The 22840-nt window shown below is 54.2% G+C and overlaps 1 protein-coding gene across 8 annotated transcripts in view; it reads left to right on the plus strand.

The window, feature by feature from the left end:
- Positions 1–1950: 1950 nt before the first annotated feature.
- Positions 1951–22840, plus strand: part of LRRFIP1 (LRR binding FLII interacting protein 1) — a 113818-nt gene continuing 92928 nt past the window's right edge. For 5 of the 8 annotated variants that reach the window (XM_079782360.1, XM_079782349.1, XM_079782366.1 and 2 more), the window contains exon 1: positions 1953–2106. In XM_079782360.1, coding sequence (XP_079638486.1) covers positions 2011–2106 — 96 coding nt within the window. In that variant the 5' untranslated portion in view covers positions 1953–2010. Of the gene's footprint in view, positions 2107–22840 lie in introns of all 8 variants that reach the window. The other 3 variants (XM_079782364.1, XM_079782361.1, XM_079782350.1) reach the window with 2 other exon arrangements.

The raw sequence follows: 22840 nt of genomic DNA on the forward strand, positions 1-22840 counted from the left end.
TGGAAAACCCACTGGCCTAGAACCCAGACTTTTTTGTTTTAATATTTCTTTTTTATTGATTTCAAAGAGGAAGGAAGAGAGAGAGATAGAAACATCAATGATGAGAGAGAATCATTGATCGGCTGCCTCCTGCACGCCCCCTACTGGGGATCTAGCTCACAACCCAGGCATGTGCCCTTGGCCAGAATCGAACCTAGGACCCTTCAGTCTGCAGGCCGATGCTCTATCCACTGAGCCAAACTGGCTAGGGCCAGAATTACTTTTTTACCATGAACTCTATCACTAAGAATTTTTTAAGTGCCCCCCAAATATTTATATATTTAGTTATGTATAAAGTATTTCATTATCATCATCATCCATCACTATATCCACTTAAAATGAGGTTAATCATTAGTGACAGGCAATGGGAACTCACGTTTCAAGTTGTTTCTTATGATTGCTAATTGTTCTCATAGCTAATACCTCATAGTGAGGTCAATGCAGAGCTCCTCCCAGGAGTAAGGAAACTGTCTCATTTTCTTGTCTGCGATTTGGGGGAGTATCTCTTTGAGAATCTTTTCAATTCTTTGAGGCCATTTGTCCACTCTTTGAGTTTTAGCTAAGACTAGGTTATGTAATCCATGAACCCATTTAACCTGGTTCGCCCAGATACAACAGAATGTTCTGAAAATGATCTAATGGGAGAGAATGCCACTGCCGCCCGCAGGGGTACCTTGACCTTGGGACTGGCAGGTGGCCCCTTAAACTGAGGTTGTATATGAAATGCTAGAATTCGATACATAACATTCTTACTTTTAGTTTAAAATACATATTCAGGGACGGTCTAGTATGTTCTTCCTGTACCCCAATGGGCAGGAAGGCCATGGCTTTGTAAACCTTACCTGGTTCTTCTGTTTACTTTATTTTAAAATATATTTTACAGAGAGGAAGGGAGAGAGGGACAGAGAGTTAGAAACATGGATGAGATGAGAGAGAAACATCCATCAGCTGCCTCCTGCACACCCCCTACCGGGGATGTGCCCACAACCAAGGTACATGCCCTTGAACGGAATCGAACCTGGGACCCTTCAGTCCGCAGGCCGACTCTCTGTCCACTGAGCCAAACCGGTCAGGGCTCCTGTTTACTCTTAAATCCACCTGTAGAGAGTATGGAAGGAAAAGCTCAGGCAAATTCATTCGTTTCTCAACAACTATTTATTGAGAACAGCTGCGGTGTCCGCCTCTTCCCAGGAGCTGGGGACGCAAGGGTGAGGTGACAAGCCACAGAGGACAGGCATGTTAAGAAGGAGACGGAGACGCATCCATCCAACGCTGATTCTGAACCCACCGTAAGGCTTGGGGGGTAGGGGGAGGGCTGGCCAAGGTCACAGGGCCTCGGAGCAGGAGATGGAGCTGACCGCCCCTGGGCTTGACCCTGCTCTCACCCAGTCTGTGCTGGACCAAGGCTCACAGAGCGCCAGTCTGAACCTCGTCCCTGCGCCTACCCCTCCGCGCAAACCTCTCTGCCACCCAATCCCCGCCAGCCCTCCACGCCCTGCGGAGACCCCCGCTCCCGGATACCCACGGCCCTGGGGCGGGTGGTTCCAGCGGAGGTGCACCCTGCAGTGCCCAGGCCCTGGTCCCGCGCCCCAGGCGTCTGGAAGCACCGGACGCCGGCTCCTCTATCTCCCCCCCTCCCCTCCCGCCCCCCTCCCGCCGCCACCACCACCACCACCACCGTCCCCGCGCCCCCATCCCCGGAGTCCCCAGCTGAGTCACTCTCGCGTCCAGCGTCCCCGACCCCCAACCATCTCAAACCTCCCGCCGCCTTCAAGCTCACGTCCTCGTCCCGCCCGCCGCGTCCCAAACCCCTGCCGCTCCCGCGGTCCCGGGGGCCAACCCCGTCCCCGCGTCCCCGCGCCGCTGACGCCATGACGCCGGCGGAGGGAGGGGCGGGGCGGGCCCGGAGCGGGGGGCGCGAGCGGCGGGAGCAGCGGTCCCGCAGCAGCAGCAGCGGCGGCGGCGCTGCCGATGGACATGGGCACCCAGGGCGCGGGCCGCAAGCGGCTCCCCAACCGGGAGCGGCTGACGGCGGAGGACGAGGCACTGAACCAGATCGCGCGCGAGGTAAGAGCAGGGCCCGTTATGCGGGGCGGGGGCGCGCGCAGCTGTCAGGCGGCCGTCAGTCCGTCGGTCCCCGGGCCTCAGCGGGGGTCTCGGCGGGCGGGACGCCTGTCCTCCCAGGGGACAGGCCAGCGACACTGACCCCTCCCCCGCCCCCGGGTCCCTTCAGCGCGTGGAGCTGGGGCGCCGCCCCTGGTGCAAGGTGGCCCAGGCGGTGGGTGGGGGACAGGCGCCCCGCTTTGTTGTACTGCACCATGGGGGTGCCATAGGCCCATGGGCGTCCCCGGAGGCCACATGGCCCTGGCGGAATGGCCCGGCCCCTGTCGGTGACCATTTGTGGTGGATTGTCACACATGGTGCAGCTTGGGCAGGGACTTGGGGTCAGTGTGACTCTTGTTTCTGGACCGAGCCTGAGACCGGGTCCAGGCACACAGGTTTTCATCAAAGTTTCCTGGGCAGAGTTTATCCTAGTGAGAGGGGCGATGCGCTTCCCAGCGCAGGTCCACCGTGTGCAGATCTGTGCACGTGCCTCTTCGCCAGCGAGGGCGCCACCGAAGGTTGGACAGCCCGTGACAGCTGGAAGGAAGCCCAGCGGACTGGGAGCAGCTCCCTGGCGAAGGGGAGCCATTCCTTGGGCCTGGGGTGGACAAGGAGGCTTGAGTTTTCAGGGTGCACCCTTTTGTACCTTTTGAGCTCTGCGTGTGTGTGTGTGTGTGTGTGTGTGTGTGTGTGAAAGCGCGCACGAGGGCTCAAAGCTGCCTATAAAGAACTCACACCGCAGGTGCAGTGCAACCCTCTTCTACACCCTCGACCACGTGCTGGGGCAGAGGAGAGTCCCACCGAGCATCGTTCTCACATGGAAAAACTTAGGGATGAGGCTGGGTGTCTGCGGTGTCGGGTTACCTCGGCCAGCTGTTTATGGCCTCTACTCCATGAGCAGTTCTTAGGCGTTTTTAGTTTATTGCTTTTATGGACACATGGCTGTCCATCCGTATTTGGTTGAATATTGATTGAATACAGACTTTTGTTTTTCTCTGATTGAGAAAGAAAAGGGCTTTCCAGGCAAACTCCTACTCATCCCTTGAAGCCCAGGGTAGATTTGGTTCTCTGTGAGGCAGAGCCTCCCTGCCTCCATCCGTACCTCAGCTGTTGCCCCCTACACCTGCTGTGGTAATCACGTGGACTCGGCGTTATTTGTTCACCTGTCTGTCCCCCTGTAGAAGGTGACGCCCAGGCAGGCAGTGTCTTACTTTTGAATCCCCAGAGCTCAACACAGAGCCAGGCACATCGTAGATGCTCCTCGGTGCCTGGTACATTAATTAATTTAAAAAAAAAAAGTGCAAGGCACTTACAGTACACTTGGCTAAATATAGCTGTTTGCTAAGTGCAGTAGCTTGAATATAATCCCCCCATCAAAGACAGGTATTATGTATGTATTTGACCAACAGACCAAACACATTTCTCTGGGAGGTCAGTGGCGACCAATGATCATGGCCTCATCTTTCTGCAGTAGTTTGGGGACTAAGAAACAAGAATGAGCGTTCCTGAAGGTTCCTGAAGTCCACCTCCTATCTGCTGGTTTTTATAAACACAAATTGAAAGGGAAAGCTTTGTGTTGCTACTCCCTGGGTTGACATCCTGAAGTCCTGTGTAATGGGAACCCGTGGTCTGGCCCCCCAGCCAGGGAGACGCAGTTGGAGGTGATATTCAGACGTGGGATCAGACGTGGGCTTTGAAACTATACGCAGCTCCCCATGGACTGTGCCACCCCAGGGTAGAGAGCTACCAAATCCTCCGAATCAGCCTCCAAATCCTTACTTCTAAATGGGGAAAATGAACCCCCGCCTTGGTGTCAGGATTAAAGAAAGTAAAGCGAGTAAGCAGGTAAATTGAGAGCCACCCCCACACACATCCTCACAGTCAAACCAACCATGGATATGGGTGTTACAAGTGCTAGCTGGAGGGAGCACATGCACTATTTTACCTTCTTCTACAAATTGAATTATATTTCCCAACTGTGAACATTAGCATCACTATTCAAATAGAGTTCTTATAAAAATTAACAGTAGGGTCTTAAGTCCGGTGCTTTCTTATTTGCTCAGCGATTGAGAGGACGCCTGCTGGGCTCCCCACACCCGTCCCAGGGAGACTGGGAGGCAGGGCTGGACCAGAGGAGCCACCCTGGAGGGACTGGGTCAGAAAGGGGTCTGACCATAGACCAGTGGCAGGAATTAAAGGCAGAAAGAGTTTTGATATAAAAGGGCATGGGTATCATGTTCTGGAGGATTGGAAATGAGAGTTACACTTGCTGATGGGTCTAGGAACGGCGATCAGAGGTGGCATCCCAGAGAAAGTGGCATTTTGAGTTATTTGGTGGTTGTTGTCCTCACCCGATGATATTTTTCCATTGAATTTTAGAGAGAGTGGAAGGGAGGGGGAGAGATAGAGAGACAGAAACATGGATGTGAGAGAGACACGCCCTGACTGGGCCCTGGGATGGAGCCTGCAACCCAGGTACTGTGCCCTTGACCGGGATCAAACCAGGACCCTTCAGTCCACCGGCCAACACTCTATCCACTGAGCCAAACTGGCTAGGGCTTTTGAGTTATTCTTGAAGGGACAGAAGCCCTAACCTAGACTGGCATCTACATTGGTTCGAGTGCAGATTCCCCTCAACTGGCAACACCGGCGTCTCTGTTCACACAACCTCTGCAGCTGCCTCTGCGGGGCCATCCTCTGTGGGTGGCCTGGTCCTCGGGGTGACTTGCATCTGGCAGACTGGCTGCCATGTTCCCAGGCTGCCCCACATGAGCCCACACCCCGTCTCTCCGGAGAGCTAGGAGTACGCGTTCCTGTCGTATTTCCTGGGCTGCTCCTCACGAAGCTCTGTGACCAGGACAGTTGACTCAGTAGCCCACACCAGTGGTCGGCAAACTGCGGCTCGCGAGCCACATGTGGCTCTTTGGCCCCTTGAGTGTGGCTCTTCCACAAAATACCACGGCCTGGGCGAGTCTATTTTGAAGAAGTGGCGTTAGAAGAAGTTTAAGTTTAAAAAATTTGGCTCTCAAAAGAAATTTCAATCGTTGTATTGTTGATATTTAGCTCTGTTGACTAATGAGTTTGCCGACCACTGGCCCACACCAGTCCTTGTGGTGAGGGGATGGGGTGCTCTGGTGTGAGCAGTCAGGCCCATCCTGGGACTGGGGAGTTGACCACCCTGGAGCATTTGGGGAGATGTGAGGCCTGAATAAAAACTGGGGAACACTGAAGAAACTGGCAGCGAGTGGGGGTGGATGTGGGTCTGGCATCCAGGAATGTGCACTGGACCCTACGTGGAGAATTCCGGGCAGAGATGGTCACCAGTCGGGGGGGCAGGGCGCAGTCCCTCTGGAGCCCAGCTGGGCAGAGGGGACCGACTCCCTGCAAGCGATACTTTCTATTTCTGCAGTTACATTGTGGTTTAATGAGGGCATGTTTGTAGGGAATGGAGGTACAACTGTCAACCCCTGTAGATGTGTTTGCAGGAGGAGCTTGCTTCTCACTGTCTGTCTGAGGTGGCATTTGGGCTCGACGTTGTCAGGACGAACGTCCGGGAAGCACTCTGAGGCCGTCCCCACGGAAGCTCGGGCACTGCTTCTCGCAGCTGGCCGAGGTGTTTTCGGAGCAGGTGCATGTCTCTCCTGGCGCAATTAGCATCCCGTTAATGACTTCTGGTAGCTTCCCAAATCTCGCCTTCAGCACTCTGCCACTGAGTGAAATGATACGGCCCTCAGGACACCGGTATTCCTGCAAATGGAGAACGCCTTTCCCCACACGCACACGACAAGTAATGATGACAACTGTCGCGGTGTTCGCATCCCGCTGTGGCCACAGGCCGTGGTCCCTTTTCCTTCCGCACCCACAATGCAGTGCTCTCCCCCGTGACTGGTCCCACTGCGACAGTGTCCTCGGAGCACATGATCCCCGCAGGGGTGCAGGTGGTGGCTGCCCAGATCCCCCTGTTGGCAGATGTTGACTCGGTGGCCTGTGAGTGCTGGCTGTCAGGGGTCACCGACGCCCCTTCACTAGAGACGCTCCCGTGGCCCTCAGCAGTCACTTTGTGGGGGAGAGACATGCCACCCCAGCCAGGGGCAGCTGCAGCTACTGACTAGGGGGAGTCCCTCCAGGTGAAGCCAGCTCTGGGGTGCATTCAGGCTCCAGAGCCCCCGTGAGATTGTGGGATGGGGTGAGGGATAAAGCCAGCTGAGGCCACCTCCTCCCCTGGCCTTTCTGCTCCCCTCACCCCCTCTGCTGGCACCGCCCCTTCCAAGTTCCTGCCTCAGGCTCTGCTTCTGGGGACCTCAACTTAAGACAACCTCCCATGCTTCATTCTGGGGAGTCCCATAAACACAGGTCACTCTAGCCCTAAGTCCCCCATGTCCTTCCCAAATAGCCCTCATAGATCAGCCTCTTAGAGGGACCCTGTCTCCTTTTCTCTTCCAGGGCCAATCTGGGGGTTGGACGCATGCTCCTTCCAGAGCACCCCAAAAGCTGGCCCAGTGTGGGACCTCCACCACCTTCCTGGGCTCCCACAGACGGCCTCCTCTGGGGTCCTGACTGAGCCCAGCCGCAGGATGCACTCCAGATCTCCTGGTGCAGTCCCTGCTCTTGGGCGGGTGACAGGGCCCACATTTACCTGACGGCAGTCTGGTTGCTACAGCCCATTTCACCTCATTTGAGCTGTCACCCTCATGCCTTTTTCCAGATGAATTTGCTTTTCTGAGGCTGGCCAACAGATAAACACCAACTGGATACCAACTGGACCATGTCATGCGATGTGGCCAGCAGTTTGTGACCAGGAGGGAGTGGGAAGAGCTGGGTTAGACAACAGTCCGCACAGACACTGCTCACGGGGGACTGACCTGCCCCACATCCCAGCAGGCACTCGGGGGACACTGTATCCCCCCCCACCACCTCCCCCTGCCTCGCTCATCTTCCGCAGACAGACACACGCATCTCGGCACATTACCCACGGGTGATAGGAATGTGACAGGACAAGATTCCAGGGGTCTTTTATCACCATCGGGGCTGTCGGGGAATTGCAAACCCTGCGCCCTTGACCTTGGGCGGTGTCTGTGAGTCCTGACAAGATGGCTTCGTCGGAGACAGACTCAGAAACTCAGCTGTGGGCAGTCCTGCTGGTTGCCACTGGCTTGGGCCCACCCTCGGCTATTTCTGTCCGAAAGCCAGCTGTCCCCTGTCCCTTTTCTGGGTGAACCTGCGGTGACTCACTGGCTCTGTGATTAGGGCTGTGATTTGTGTGTGGATGGCATGAAGAGGTTCGACAGCAGCGTGGAAATCAGGGGACCTGCATTATAGCTGAGTCTGTACCCTGTGAGCCTGATCAGGGGATGGGATTGGAAAGTGGGGAGATGGGAACTGAGGCTGCTTTTGAGGCCAAGGTGCCAGGTACCCCAGAAGCTCTTCTCCACAATTATATTAAGTCCCATCGCTGGAGGTTAGAGCATCTCTGTCTGACTGAGAGCAGCGGTCTCAGAGGTGCTAAGTGACTTGCCTAAGGTCATCTCGTAACTAAGAGGCTCCAGTTCCTCCGCCAGGCCCCTTCTGCATCAGCTTTTTGGCTCCGTCCACGGCCTATTCTAGGCGGTGCCCTGCAGTCGGGCCGACGTGCCTCCCATCTCTGGGACTGTTGTCCCCAGTTGACCTCGGAGCCATCAGGCATAGCAGTTCATGGGAGAGTCCCATATTCTCATTTTCTTTCAATTCTCTCATCTTTTCAAAACTAATTTTTATTTAATTAAAATAAGAAATGTTTTTACCCTTGTCCCACATTCTCAGACCATCCTTTTAAAATATGTCACATCATGTCACTTCTCTGATTAAAGCTCTCCAGTGGCTTCTCACGCCACCTGGTAAATGCCATGTCCTAAATGCCATGTCCATAATGGCCTTGTAAGACTAACTGGTCTGGTGAGTATCTCCTGTTTATAAATGACTAGAGGCCCGGTGCACAAAATTCGTGCACTTGGGGTGGGGTGTCCCTCAGCCCGGCCTGTGCCCTCTCACAGTCTGGGAGCCCTTGGGGAATGTCCAACTGACGGACATCGTTAGCGCTGCTGCAGAGGTGGGAGAGGCTTAGCACTGCTGCGGAGGTGGGAGAGGCTCCCGCCACCCGCCGCTGCGCTCACCAGCCATGAGCCCGGCTTCTGGCTGAGCGACGCTCCCCCTGTGGGAGCGTACTGATCACCAGGGGGAAGCTCCTGCATTGAGCATCTGCCCCCTGATGGTCAGTGCGCATCATAGCGACCGGTCATTTTGTTGTTCAGTTGATTTGCATATTAGCCTTTTATTATATAGGATATGCGTATGCACTATGTATGGAGTTTTGAATTTCAAGTACTGCCTGCTGGCTTCCTGGTTTGCAGGGTGAGGACTTGGTATTTGTGGGTGCAGCCCAGGCCCTCTCCCCACTTTCCTTTCTCCTCATCTTCACAGCATAGTTACATTGTGAGTTTAAGTTAGTAAATAGTCACAGCCAGGACACTGGTAGAGTATGGGGGCTAGAGTTGGATTTCCTGGGTTCAATTCCTGACTCTGCCACTTGCTTCATGGGCTGGAGCACTCTGTGCCTCAGCCTCGCCCGCCCCCTCGCCCCCCTGCGTGAAATGGGGAGATTTAGGAGTGTACTTCTTCCAGGTGCTTTTGAGGGTGGGTGAGCTGTCTCATGAAAAGACCTCAGGACGATGGCTGGCACGTCGTAAATGCTGGTGGTGGTGATGATGTCTTCCCTTGCACAACTTCCTGCCTTCTCAGGGGTTAGTTCTATTTTTTCCCAATTGCTCTTCTATCTATGTATCTATCACATCTAATGCTTCACTAACGTTTCAACAGAACTCCTCACAATATGAGTTTCTGTATTTTAAACAGATCAGATCTATCAACTCCATGTTTTTCCTCCACGGAAAGTTGAGGTGCTCAACTTTATCTGCCACTCCTTCTACTAAACTCCTCTGTTCTATATTTAATTTCTCTTTTAAAAATATATTTTTATTGATTTCAGAGAGGAAGGGAGAGGGCGAGAGATAGAAACATTAATGACGAGAGAGATTCATCAATTGGCTGTGTCCTGCACGCCCCTTACTGGGGATCAAGCCAAAAACCTGGGCATGTGCCCTGACCAGGAATCGAACCATGACTCTCACAGGTTGACTCTCAACCACTGAGCCACCCCGGCCAAGCTCTATTTAATTTCTAAATGTTTTTGGTTGTATGTTGGTTTTTGTTGTTGTTGTTGTTCTTTGTTCCTTTTTTATATCATTTTTATATTCTTTCTTGGTTCACTACTACAGTGCCTCATCCTGAGGATATTCTCTTTTTTGCCTGAACTTTTCTTCTGCACGACGTCTGTTTCTCTTCATCCTTTGCCTGCTCTGGCCTCTGTCTGTCATCTTGGTGCCTCCCCAGCTGTGTGGGGATCCCTGGCTGACACGAGAGTGAGGCACTAAAAACCTCCGGGAACAATTCCGGTGAAGGCCAGGAGGGAGATGCACAGGATTGTGACCAGGCCACACCAGAGGTGCAGTGGGATGGCTGCAGCGCTGGCACCAGGCACTCAGTAGTTGCTGGGGGCATGGGCACACAGCCTGGGCCCCCTGTCTTCAAGGCCAGTGCCCTTCACCACAGTGTCAGTGTTGACAGAAATGCTGCTCAATGCTAAGGAGCCAAACTTCTCTATTTTGGTGCCTAAAGATAGAGTTTTGTTTTTGACTAAGGAGGTGGTAGGCATTGAGAAGAAAGTTGAAAGTTAATCTGAGCCGTAGACCAGGGAAGCACAGTTCATCATATCTGATGTCCAAACGGGACAAACAAGGAGACAAGTCATTTTGATAAGTCTTCTACTGAGAGTGGAATACAATGTCAAATTAGGTGAGCACACACCGGGAGTTACAAAAATAAGATTTTCATGGCTGCGGGCATCAAGGATAATACATTTGTTTGTTTGGAAAATTCTCTAAGAACTGAGCTATACTTTCCACAGCACAGATCTGAAATGCCTGGAGAGTTTAGGTAGGCAGAATGTGATAGGGGGTTGGCAGTGGGAAACTCTCGGGTCAGCAAGTATGTCAGAGCCAGAACTGGCCCGAGCTTCCAGGGAGGATTATCTTGCAGTGTTTCCACCACTTCTTGGCCTGGGGAGTGAATGAACAGTTGCACCTAAAGAAACCAGGAGATTAACGTTCATTATACTTTCACCTCCGTCACATAACTGTCCATTTTTCTACCCTTACCCTTGCGTCCTTTCATTTTTATTGCTCACTTTCTCTATGGCATCCCTTAGGCATGTGGAGGTTTCAGGTTGACACTCAGAGGTGGGATATCCATGTTGACTGAACAGCTGGTGTGACTCCTCCCTGGACGCCCTAAGGCACTGCGTTAAGTCACCCCAGATACACTGAGAGCCGTTGCAGCCATGCAGGCTGGCAGGACCTCCTATGGGGACAGAATGCTGTCCCTGTGCCAGGTGTCAGGGCAGCCACTGGCCTGAGTGCTGTCGAGCACCTGAAAGGTGGCTAGTGCACCTGGGGAACAGCATTTTAAATTTCACTTGATTTTAATTCATTTACATTGAAAGAGCCAGCTATGGCAGCGGCCCCCAGTGAGACAGCACAGCTTCAGAGCAGTGATAAACTCTTGGTTGACTATGTTGTCATAGAGGCACAGCCTATAACACGGGATTGTTATTGAGTCCCATGGGGCTGAATATCACTCACCACCTGGCATAGAAGGGGAGTGACCTGATGACCCGGATGGCCGCCAGAACTGACCAGCATGGGAAACGTGCAGGTTAATGCAGAGAACTCCACCCGCCTTTTTAAGTTGTGTGGCCATAGGCATGTTAACGTGTCTGAATCTCCTTCCTTTGTCTGTAAAAGAGGAATATTTGAGGTGGTGGGTGGTCATAGTCAGGCTGTCTGGTACCTGTGGCTGTTCTCTCTAGCGGGAGAGGCAGTGCTGCTTGAAGGGTCAGGATGTGCCCCAGGGACAGGGGTGACACTCAGTTATCAGATGAGGGCTGAGAGGAGGGAAAAGAGAGCTGGCTGATGGAATTGGGGGGAAATACGAAAAACAAGAAAAAGAGAGAGGTCTAAAGGAACGATGTGAGGAAATTACCAGGAGGTCTGTGCCTGTGGGGAGGGGTACAGACTGCCCTGGGCACTGGGTAAAGGAGCTCAGAGTCGAAGCACGGAGTGCCGCGTGTGGGCCACATGTGGGCGTTGCGTGGCAGACCTGTGGACCGGCTTCTTCCCTGTCACCGAGAAGAAGGACCCTCTGTCTTCAATGCAACTTTTGCTTCTTGGTCTTGAACTTAAGACTCAACAGCGAGATGCCACCAGGTTTTTCGAGCTGTTGTCATGGCCAGGCCTGGGTGCCAGCCTGCGGTCGACTCCTGGGGGTATCGATGGGCCTGCCTGCCCTCTCAGAGCGACCACACGGCCTGCCCGGCTTTAACCCGGGCCTGGAGCCCACACCAGAGTGAAGCGGCCACAGGGCTGTGGTGAGTGGTGGCCGCGAAGTCTCCCGACTCTGCACTTCATTTCCCGGGTTTTCCTCCTCCTCTTCTCTGCCGGTTTCCGAGCCTCGCGTGCTGGACATTCGGGCCGGATAACTCTCCGATGTGGAGCTGTCCTGTCCTCTTTAGGGCATTTAACAGCATCCAGCTTCTACCCCCAGGAGTGACAACCGAAATGGTCTCCAGACCGTGACAAACACCCAGGGCAGATGGCCATGGAGGACACTGCCCTGCGTGTCCATCACTGTATGTGTTTGCGCCGCTGGCCTCAGCTACCCATGCTGCGTCCTTTACACGAAGCGCCTGTCGGGTGCACGGCTGTCCTCCAGGAGGCCAGAAAGTGGGGCTAACCAAGCCACGTCCTCCCTCCTGGACTCTCCACCCCAGGGGAGAGTAAACCTCCTAGAAGAGAGTGGGAGGGCTGAGTGCCTAGAAAGCTCAGGTGGGGCAGGGTTAGGGAAGCTGTGCCCTCTCAGGAAGCTGGGCATCAGCTGCCAATGGGATTGCACTACTGCTGTGCCAGGTTGATGGCGAGTGGGGTGAGGAGAGGGTACAGAGGGGTGAATTGCAGGCACAGCAGTAACTTCTTGCCGCCTCTATGGACGAAGGTGCAGGTGAGTGAGAGGGGGTCTTTGAGTGACATCCTGTGGGGCCAGTGGCTCCTTTCTGCCTGTTGGAGACCCCCATTTCCCGGTGATCCTGTGCATGCCGGAGGCCAGCGGATCGGTGCAGCCTGACGCAGCTGGGCCGGGAGCAGTGTGGAGACACACGTCTTTCTCTCCTGGAAAAGGCCGAGGCCCCAGGCGCAGGTGTGCTCCAGGGACAGCAGGCCAGGGTGGCATCCCTGTGGCTGCTGCTGGACAGCTGCTGAGGGCCGCCTCCACCCTGGGTCAGCAGCCACGGGGTTGCCTTCCGAGCCAGCGGGGTCACGTCCCCACGCTGCTCATGGGCTCTGCCTGATCCCTGCAGCCTGCACAGCAGGGAGTGGGCAGGAGACCAGGGAAGAGACAGTATTGTCAGGCTGCCTGGCCACTAAGCTAGGTGCTTCCACCCGGCCCTACCACCTTCCGGTAACCCTGAGGTGGCATTTCCATCGGCACCCGCTGGGCCAGAGAGGGCAGTAGCCTGGGAAGGGGCCAGGAAGTGATGCTTCTGTTCGTTTAAAAATCCCCGAAGCGCAGGGAGCCCCCCATCACTCAGTAAGTGCCAGGGTGTAACCGAGCTCCCTCCCAGCTTCACCTCCTCGCTGGAAGCCCAGGTGTGCTGCTGGAAGAGGGGTAAGGGAGCCCCCCTCTCAGCCTCACTAGTGCAGGGGGTGGGGACTGGTGGCCCATTAATACCCAGATCCCCTCCCCCCAGGGAGGCCCACCACCCAGATCGGAGGGCCTGGGTGTTGGACAAACTAAAAGACCAGCGACAGCACATTCACGGGATTAACAGTGCCCCCATATCTCCTGCCAGGCACGCTGCATGTTGCTTTTGCCATTCACAGCTGAACTTCTTAAAATAGCTGGCCGGAGCCCAGGACGCCTGTGCTATAAGCGTGGCCTCTCTCCCTTCTTCCTGTTCCTGGTGACAGAGCCTGAAAACCAGCCATGTCCATGGGCTCGTCCCCATCCCCGAGGCCTCCATCCCTTCCCCGGCCCCCTGGCACCAGGCTGCAGGATGAGACAGGAAGTGGCTACAACCACATGAATGTCCTGTCGCGATCCCCTGGGGGTGCAGACGTCCGGCCTCCATCTCCCTGTGAATCTGAGGAGGAATGCACCCCAGACGGCACCCCTCTCATTGACTGAGAATTCCGCTTCCGGATTCCTTCTGGTTTAGCACATCTGTTGTACTTGGATTTTCGGTTTTCGGGAGCAGTGTCACCATTTTAATGTATCTTTTCATTCCTAACCCCTGTTCTCTAACCAGCACGTGCAGTTAACGGGCTGCACTGGGCCAGGTGGGGGAGGGGCGCCGCGGGGGCCTGCTGTTCCATGTGGTTTAATAGAGACAGAGTGACAGGCAAGAAGCATAACGTGATTTAACCAGACACTGTATAGTGATAGCTAATTCTGCTCATACAGTTTCCATGCAGCACTTAGATTTTTAAATTATTTCAGAAAAGGATACGCCCGGCCCTCAGGAGGGCTTCGCGCCCTGTCTTCGGTGGCGGGCAGCTTCCTTCAGGGCCCTCGGCGTGTTCGCACGGAGGAGTCATTTCTCCAAGAGACACACAGCGCGGGCCAAAGTGGGGTCACTGTGCCACTGAGCCATTATTTTGAGTTAGTAAAGCTATTGTAATCATCGTGACCTGCATGTCTTTTTCCACACGAACAACTCTAAACCTACGTTGTCTTCCCGGTATAAGCGGGCCCAGCTCTGCCACTGACCGGATCCTCCGCTGTCTCACAGCTTCGGTCTCTCACCTGTGGAGTGAGGAGAGCTTTGCGGGGGGGTGGGGGGGGGGGAGATGACACACGTCTGCTGCCGAGTTCTGGCCTCTCCGGTGAGGGCTCAGTCCCCTCGGGCCTCGCCTGGCCTCCTGAACACCTCCCTGCCCACCTGTCTCCCACCCTGGCCAGAGATGGGCTTCCTTCACAGGCGTCCCCGGCTCTCCTGTCACACCTGTCACTGGGATGCTGTTCCTTCTCCCCGTCAGACCCTGCTGTCTGGCCGCGCCGACCCCGTCTCCGGGGGCCCGTACCTCCATGTGGGCCCTGAGCGCTTCCTGTGGGATGAAGGTGGTGAGCACAGTGGGAATTCCCCTGCAGCATGGTGACCAGCATCTTCTCATTAATATGGAAACCTGTGAATGTGGGTTTCCTCCCAAGTAGCTTAACCTCCCTTTGTCAGAATTCACGTATGAATCGCGTGTCCCTCATCCTGAATCCTGATGCCCTCGCTGGCCGTCACAGGATCAGGAGACAGAATTGTCTGTCCTTGGATCGAAGACCCCGTCAGGGTTCATCAGCAAGAGGCCAACACCACCCAGAAAGCACACTTGTCCCCGATGTCACACTGGTCGCTGCTTTAGGGGCTTTGAAACGGTGTCTCCTGGCATGATAGGATGCTTTTAGAATGGGGAACAGCATTGTGGGAAACTGCGAAACCAGTGAAATCAAACTTGCCTCCTAATTCCCATGACGCGAGATATTTTGCACACCCTAAGATCATCTTAGAGTCTGATGGTGTGGAGAGCCAGATGGGACTCTGGTCAGAGACTGGGTCCAGGCCCAGTGTCCCACTTGCTGGCTCTGCCACCTGGGACAAGCCAGGTGGCCTCTCTGAGCCTCGGTGCTCCCACCCATAACATGGAGGTGAGGCGTGGTTGTGAGGACTCGATGAGGGGTAGAAGCATGATGCTTAGAACGGGGAACTCCTGCCAGTCATCGGGGCGTCCGGGCTCCTCACACACACCCTCAGGAACCACGCAGGGGATCATCGGGGCCACGACCCACGGGTGTATTGTAGCCACCTGCCTGCCGAGGACTAGGAGACAGAGGCCTGGCTCCAGCCCAGCCCCAGCCCAGCCCCAGCCCCAGCTGCCTACCTGGGGGAGTGCAGGGCTGGAGCAGTGTCCCAGGGATGAGTCCTGCTCCGTGTTGACCTTCTGAATGAAAGAGGGATATACCTGCTTCATAGAGTTCACGTGAGGCCCAAAAAGAAAGCATTTGAGATCGTGCCCACCAACCCTAAAGAGCTTTGCAAATATGAGAAAGCAGTGGTATTATGGACAGAAAAGGGTAAAATAAATTCCAGACACCCACAGAATTCCAGCCGTTTGCAGCTGCTCCGGGTCAGCGAGGCTGTGCTCCCCGCCCCGATGGCTGTGCGTTTTCTTTAGGAAAGGCAGCCTCTGTGTCTCTTGATGGTGACGTTGCTCCCTTCTCACATGGGAGGAGGAAGCAGGTGCAGGCCCAGCGTGTCTGTCAGGAAAGGTAGGAGGAAGGGGTGTGGAGGGAGGCCCAGGAGCCATGGCCCCTCCAGGCTTCCAGGCCCCCGGACCCTTCAGGCCTGTGTGGAGGTGAGGACAGAGTAGACTAGAGGCACCATCACCAGGAGGACCACGGATCCCCACAGGCTGGTCAGGGCTGGGCCTCCGGGGGCAGACACGGGGCCTTCCCCAGCCTTCACGGACACCCTCTGCCTCTGATTCCCTGCCTCTGCCCCTGTGTGAGGCCACGTGGTGCAGGACGGCGATGTGTGGTGCAAGGCCCCGTCTCATGAGGGCAGCTCCTCATATTTGCACATGTCGGGTCCCATCACTCACAAAGGGATGTCACTGAATCGAGCACTTCAAAGAGCAGTGGGAACCCAGGCTCTCAGCCTCTATTGGACTTTGCCGTAGACAGCACCCCTGGGAGCACAGAGGCGAAGGGGGGCGTGACGCAACGCTGATATTCCCGAAAGCAGCAGCACGGCTGTCCCGGCCCACCTGCCTTCGGTGAGCCGATGCCGTTGGTGACTCTGTTGTTTAAATGGTTGAATTGTTTGTGCCCGGCCTGTGGCACTGTGTCACAGCAGCCCACGCGGACAGGACAGGTGGGTGCCATACTCCCGCGTCCACAGTGGGAAGGTCACAGAAAGGAGGGGTGATGTGCCTGACGGGTCTGTTGGTCTATCCTTGACGACTCTCAGTCGTGCTTTATACACATAACACTTCGTAAGGTCCCGTTGGTAAAGGTTCCTGGGGTTACAGCTTCATTGTAAATCTGCCCAGTTATTCTCCATGGCCATCAAATTTGCCTTATTCCCATTTGAATTCTCTCTTTAGTGCGGATCCTGGAAAGCCGCTGCGGGGCCATGATGGGATGGCGAGCGCCCCAGGCACCGGGCCTGAAGAGGAGGGGCTCAGGGGAGGGGCTCATCACAGCCTCCAGGGGACCTGCCCGGTAGCAGCAGCGTCTTCTCAGGGCTTCCCCGTCACAGCCGGGTCAGGGGCCAGGGTGACCTGCTGCCTGGTTTTCAGCGCTCCTGCCCTGAAATGGCACATCGTTCTGGGCACAGACGGCAGGGAGGATGCTGGGCAGGCTCCTGGGGTGGATGTGAAGGCCTTCGTGCCGAGTAGAAAAGGGATGAAGACTCCTCGACCTGTGCAGGGCTGGCAGGAGGAGGTGCCCTTACCTTGATGGCCGATGGTGGATGGCCGGTGGGGGAGCAGGGGCTGGATTCCACCCTGTTAGCCCCACGGCCAGGTCTGCACGCCCACGGTGGCCCTGGTCCTGAAGGGAAGAGGGGTGCGGGGGTTGGGGGGACTTCCTTCCCATCCCCCGGCCAGCTGTGGCTGTAACTGTCCCAGAGGCTGGCCTGGCTGTGTCTCCCCTGAGACCGTGTAACGTCCCTCCCTGACGCCTCCGTGGGGACTTTCCTGAGAAGTTGGGCTGTTCTTGGAGCAGGAGCCAGCTGTGCTCGCGATGTTTCCCGACCCGGAGGAAGCACTTTCTCTTTTCTTTGATGCTCAGACAGACAAGTGCTGCCTCTCACCACGCCGGCAGCCGCACTAAACCCGGGGCTGAGTCTGAGTCTGGTGCACGGGCCGCCGCCTCGCTTGGCCGTCTGTCTTTGGTTCTGATGTCACGCTCGTCTGTTCCCATGTCACGGTTTGTTTGAGGGACTCGCTGCTTCTCCATGAGCTGTGGGCGGAGGCCCTCGAATGTCCCCGGGGGACATGGCACTGAGGAACCGACCGGGAGGCCAGAAATAGCCATGGCTGCCCCCTCGCCTTCCCAGCAGCTGCCGGCCCTCCTGCCCCCCGGGCCTCCTCTCTCCCTGCCGTGGTGGTGGTTCTTTTCTGAAACGATGTGGCCACACGTCAGAGGTGTTTCGTTCCAGTGTCCAGAGTGGCCGTTGCTGCCCGTATAACGGACACCCACAGCTCAGAAGACCTGAGGCTCCAGTTCACCTCGTAGGATGTTTGCTCTCTGAACTTGGAAAGTGACGGAACCTCAACTTTTCTCTGCCTCTCTTGCCTTTGGGTAGCAAGCAGTTGAAACCCCTTTTCTGAGAAACCCCCGCGCACCCTCATTTCCCCCGCCCAAGCAGTCCAGACGGGCGGGGGGGAGAGGGGGGAAGGGGGCGGGATCCAAGCCTCATGGTCCAGAGAGGGTTCCTCAAAGCAGGGAATGATGACGGGGTTCCACGGAAAAAAGAAACCCCTGAAATCTAGCAGTGTATTACCTGTTACCTCATTTTCTCAAATTCCCGAAAGACTAACAGCTTTTTCTCTTTTTCTCCCTTCTGGGTATATATTGTGGTGAGCTGTGTCGTTCTGGCTGCCCCCGAGGAATCCTCAAAGCAGGCGCCATGCTGACCGAGGGGTCAGGGGAATAAGAGTGGGAGTTGGTGTTTAATGGAAACAGAGTTTCTATTGGGGAAGCTGAAAAGTTCTGGAGATGGATGGTGATGATGGTTGTACAACAGCATGAATGTACTTAATGCCACTTAATTGTACACTTAAAGATGTTAAAATGTTAAATTTTATGTTATGTATATTTTACCACAAAAAAATGGTAGGGGAGAAGGGACTGGACTGCAGGTGCGCAGTGGGGGTGTGAGTGCCAGAGGGGAGGTGGGGATGAGAACGTGGGGACCAGCAAGAAGTAAAAAAAAAAAACAAAAAAAAACAGAAAATGCAGGAGCTATTCTGCAGAGGAGTTTGGCTCTATAGAGGACCGAGAATACATAGGAAATGTTACAAGGCTAAGAAGAGGAAGCTTGCTTTTGGCCATTTCTCCATGGTGACCTCAGAGGCAACAAAAAACTCCAGTCAGGAAGCTCTGGCTACAGCGTTGCTTTTAGGCGGGGCCTCGGGTGCCGCGGGGAGGCTCTGCAGCGCCCACCACACCAAGCGGATGACCCGGAGCAGATACCTTTGGGGTGATGGCAGCGCTCTAAAATTAGACGTGGCGATGGTTGCACTTCACCGTCACTTTACTAAAAATCCTTGAGTGGTACACTTAAAGTGGATGCATTTTATGGTGTGTAAATTACACCTCAGTAAAACTGTACACACACACACACACATACACACACACACACACACACAACTGTGCTTCCCTGGAATCTGTGCTTGTCCCTTACACAGAGGCCCTGCCTGCTGCCCGCTGTCCCCATTTCACCAGGAGAGGAGCGTGGTCACGGGGAGTGGGCTGCGCCTCCCATATCTGCCGTCTGTCTGGGCCCTTCACAGTGTAGAACTGGAGAGCGTTCTAATCTAGACATGGTGACCTCATCGGAGGCAACTAAGTGGCCCAGCGAGTCTCAGCTCTACTTCTGGGCACCCATGATGAAGACTTCCCCGCAGGTGGGGGCCATCGAACTGATGTCAGCCGGTGACAGCTCCCTCGCTGCAGCCATTCACTGGCCCTTGGACTGGGCAGCCCTTGAGGAGTCTTGGAGGGTGGGCCCTGCCTTCTCCAGCCCCGTCTGTCACTTGGGACAGACGTCAGCCCAAGAAGCAACAGAGGGTCAGCAGATAGGAACTTGGCAGAGCCGTCCCGCAAATAGCTCGGAGCCCTGCCTTCTGTTTCAGAGCCATTCATCACCTCACCCCTGTCTGTCTGTCACAGGCCCTGGTGCCATGAGGACATGCCCACCGGGGTGCTTATTGTTGGGGAGGCATGCAGGCCTCCGTGATGGGACAGAGAGCAGCTGTTCCCACCTGGTTTTTGGCTCCATAAAGGGTACATATTAAGCAGCCTCACTGAGCCGTCTGCTCAGATCAAACAGGGATGGTTGCTAAGTGCGCTCCTAGATTAATAGCATCAACTCAAATGATCAAAATAACTTAGAACAGCTAGAGGTATTAGAGATTATTTATCTCCACCCCATTTCCTTTACTTGAAAATGAAATTCAGAGGCCCCATGGTGCACCCAAGGGTAACACCAACTTAGGGTCCTGACCCAGACGGGAGCCCACATTTCCTGGTAGCCCCGGGCAGGACTGATTCCTTTACATCGGGCCCAGTGCCCCCGGGTCACTGTACTTAAAGGCTTCAGGGAGGGTGTTCTTGCCATTCTGTGGTTCTGTAGCATCAACAGGCCTGTCTGTTAGGGAGGAGATCATTTTCCACATTCGAAATGAAAGCAACCTGACAATCTTGGGAAATCCATGAATGACTGTGACTCAAGCTGGAAGCAAAGTCTTAATCTAGAGTGAAATTAATTTAGATTAAACTCTCTCAGCCCAAATAGTGCATGGAGTTCTTATCCACATAATTTTTTAAAATTCACATGATGCTTTATTTTAGTGTATTTTATTTTTTATTAAAATGTTTTAATGTTTCTGAGGTATTTGGTTGGTTTCAGTGTTTACAAGTGTCTTCAAATGTCAAAACTGTCTGGCACATACAGAACACTTGTTTGTTTGTTTTATTGTTGATTTCAGAGAGGAAGGGAGAGAGAGAGAGAGTTAGAAACATTGATAAGAATCATTGATCAGCTGCCTTCTGCACGCCCCCTACTGGAGATCAAGCCTGCAACCGGGGCATGTGCTCTTGACCAGAATCAAACCTGGGACCCTTCAGTCCGCAGGCGAGGCTCCATCCACTGAGCCAAACCAGCAGGGCCAGACCGTGTTCTAACGCTAGTTTTTCTTTCACACTGTGAACCACTAATTTGAAAGCAGCACATGGTGGCCTCCCCCTCAAGGGTCCCTCAGTCTGAGAGGCTCAGGGCCATGGGTGTGGCTCATGCATCTCAGTCACTTTAAAAAGCATTTTTTTTTTTTAATGTATAAGTCTACATAGGAACTACTCTTCTAGGGCATAACCATCAAAACTAATTGTTGAAATTGCAGTTGCATAACAAGAGGTTACAGTGATGTTGGTTATTTTTTATTTGAGAGGACTCAGCATCCATCCTGTTTTCATGGAGAGGATTTTTATGTTTAAAAGGAATATGGATGTTTGCAATTTTTCTAAGATGCTGAAATCATGGTGACATAGATGACTAAAATCCACACTGTTGAGCGCTAAATGGCATTTCGTTGATTCGTAAATTAACTACTAATCCGCCATCTTTGAAACCAGTGGGAGCACGTGGGCAGGTGGGCCAAGCCCACTAATGAAGGAAGCTGATCTGCTTGCTGGACACACAGCACATCTTTCACTGCATGATGTGATCTGAAAAACCACTGCGAGCAAGGCAGGAGCTCAGCAAGGTGGCCTCGTGTATGCTCAAAAACCAGTGGCCTCCATATGTTCACACCCTAACCAGTTAGAAAATAAAAAGGAAGAAATGCCCCATTTTTAATAACTGCAAAATACATAAAATACCAAGGAATAAGGTTAATAAGGAGTGCAGTTTATGTGAAGCAAACTTTAAAACAGTACATAGAGACACCAAAGATTTCAACAGCGGGAAGGGCATACCATGTTCTTGGATAGGGTGACTTAACATTATAAAAATACCAAGTCTCCCGACGTTAGCCTACATAATGCAAGCCCCCGTAGAAATAGCAAAACGATTTATTTTGGTACTAGACCACTTGTTTCTAAATTTTATATGGAAAAATTGGCAAGCAATAATAACCAGGAAATTCCAAAAAGGGCAAATTAATGGGGGTGGGAGTTGGAGCACTGTGCCCAGGGACAGCTGCAGGAAGAAAGACGGCAGCGTTCTCCTGTTGGCTCTGTCCACCACCTGCCCCAGGCACCTGTGCAGCCCAGAATAGGAGGCACCCAGATCCCTTTGGGAAAATGTAAGATGTGGCCGCGGACGGTGTGCCTCGGGTGACACATGACAGCGTGTTTGCGTTGGTTTCCGAGGCCGCCATGATAAACTGCCGCATACCAGGTGGCCTACAACAACAGAAATGCACTTATTCTCTCAGAGTTCTGGAGTCCGGAAGTCCAAAATCAAGGTGTCGGCAGGGTGGTTCCTTCAGGAGGTGCTGAGGAAGGCTGTGCCTTGCCTCTCTCCTCGCTCCTGGTGGTCCCCCAAAACCTTCCGTGTCTTCACGGAGCGTTCTCTCTGTGTCTCTCTCCACACTTCTCCCTTCTTAGAAGGACACGGGTCATCGGACGATGGCCCACCCTACTGTGGTGTGACCTCAGACCAGCTTGAGTGCATCTGCAAAGAGGCCACATCCAGATAAGGCCGGTGCGCAGGCTCTGGGTGGGCGTGGAGTTCTGGAGGACAGGGTCCAGCCCGCTCCCGTGTTAAGCGTCACGTGTGTGGATTCATTTTTCAGGGTTGGAATGTGTGGCACGTGTCATGTGCTCTTAAGCCCCTTTTTCAGGTCCAGCTACAAAATGATTTTTTTTCCTTTCTCTCGTACTTGAAGATGTGTAACGGTATATCGTAAACTGACCTGAAATATGTGTTTGTTCTGCAGCAAAATCCGTGAATAATGCCTTATAACTAGGGCAGTTCATGCTCCCATTCTCTATCTGGCTATTTATAGTGGGACCTATTTTTCTCTGGGTCAGAGTGCATTGGTTAGCATTAACAAGCAGAACTTGTTTAACAAAAAGGACTAAACAATGCTCAAGATTTTGGCCCTTCTGCGGATCAAGGAGCGGCATGACTTCCAGGCTTCCGATGACGAGGCTTGGGGAGGACCGTGCCATGTCCTGGTGCCGCTTATTGAGACTGGGGAGCTGGTGGGGAAGGCAGGGAGGGGAACAGGGAGAGTTGAGTCTCATTCTGGAAGTGTTGCCAGGGCAGGAAGTCCCCAGGCGGCGGAGGGAGGTGGGCAGTGTCGCATGCAGCAGAAAGACCCCAAGGGACTCAAGTAGAGAAGCCGCTGGAGCCTTGGGGACGGGAGGCCCCTGGTGGCTCAGCCTGAGCAGTTTCAGTGCCGTCGTGGAGGTGGAGGTGGAGGGACCACATAGACTGAAAGGACAGTGGGCTGCGGAAGGGCCCCAGGTTGGGGCTGGGCTCACGGCAGAGACCATGGCTCTCTCGGGTGTGGTTCCATTTGCTCGTGTGCATCGTCCGGCTGCCACAGCTCTTGCTGATCGCTGCTGTCGGGGCTCCATGCTGCTGCTGACTCCCAGGAGCAGGTACGATTGTTGTTCCCTGAGCTCGGGAAGCACCTGGTATCCAACCTGTTTGCTATTTCGGGCAGCATCTCAGGCACCTCCTGTGGGACACCTTGGCTCCACAGTCCCAGCAAGACCACTTCAAGACGAGAAGGCTGTTCTGGGAGCCAAAATCCTTGTTAAAGGATGACTG

The sequence above is a fragment of the Cnephaeus nilssonii genome (assembly GCF_951640355.1).
Source record: "Cnephaeus nilssonii genome assembly, chromosome: 10".
Lineage (NCBI taxonomy): Eukaryota > Metazoa > Chordata > Mammalia > Chiroptera > Vespertilionidae > Cnephaeus > Cnephaeus nilssonii.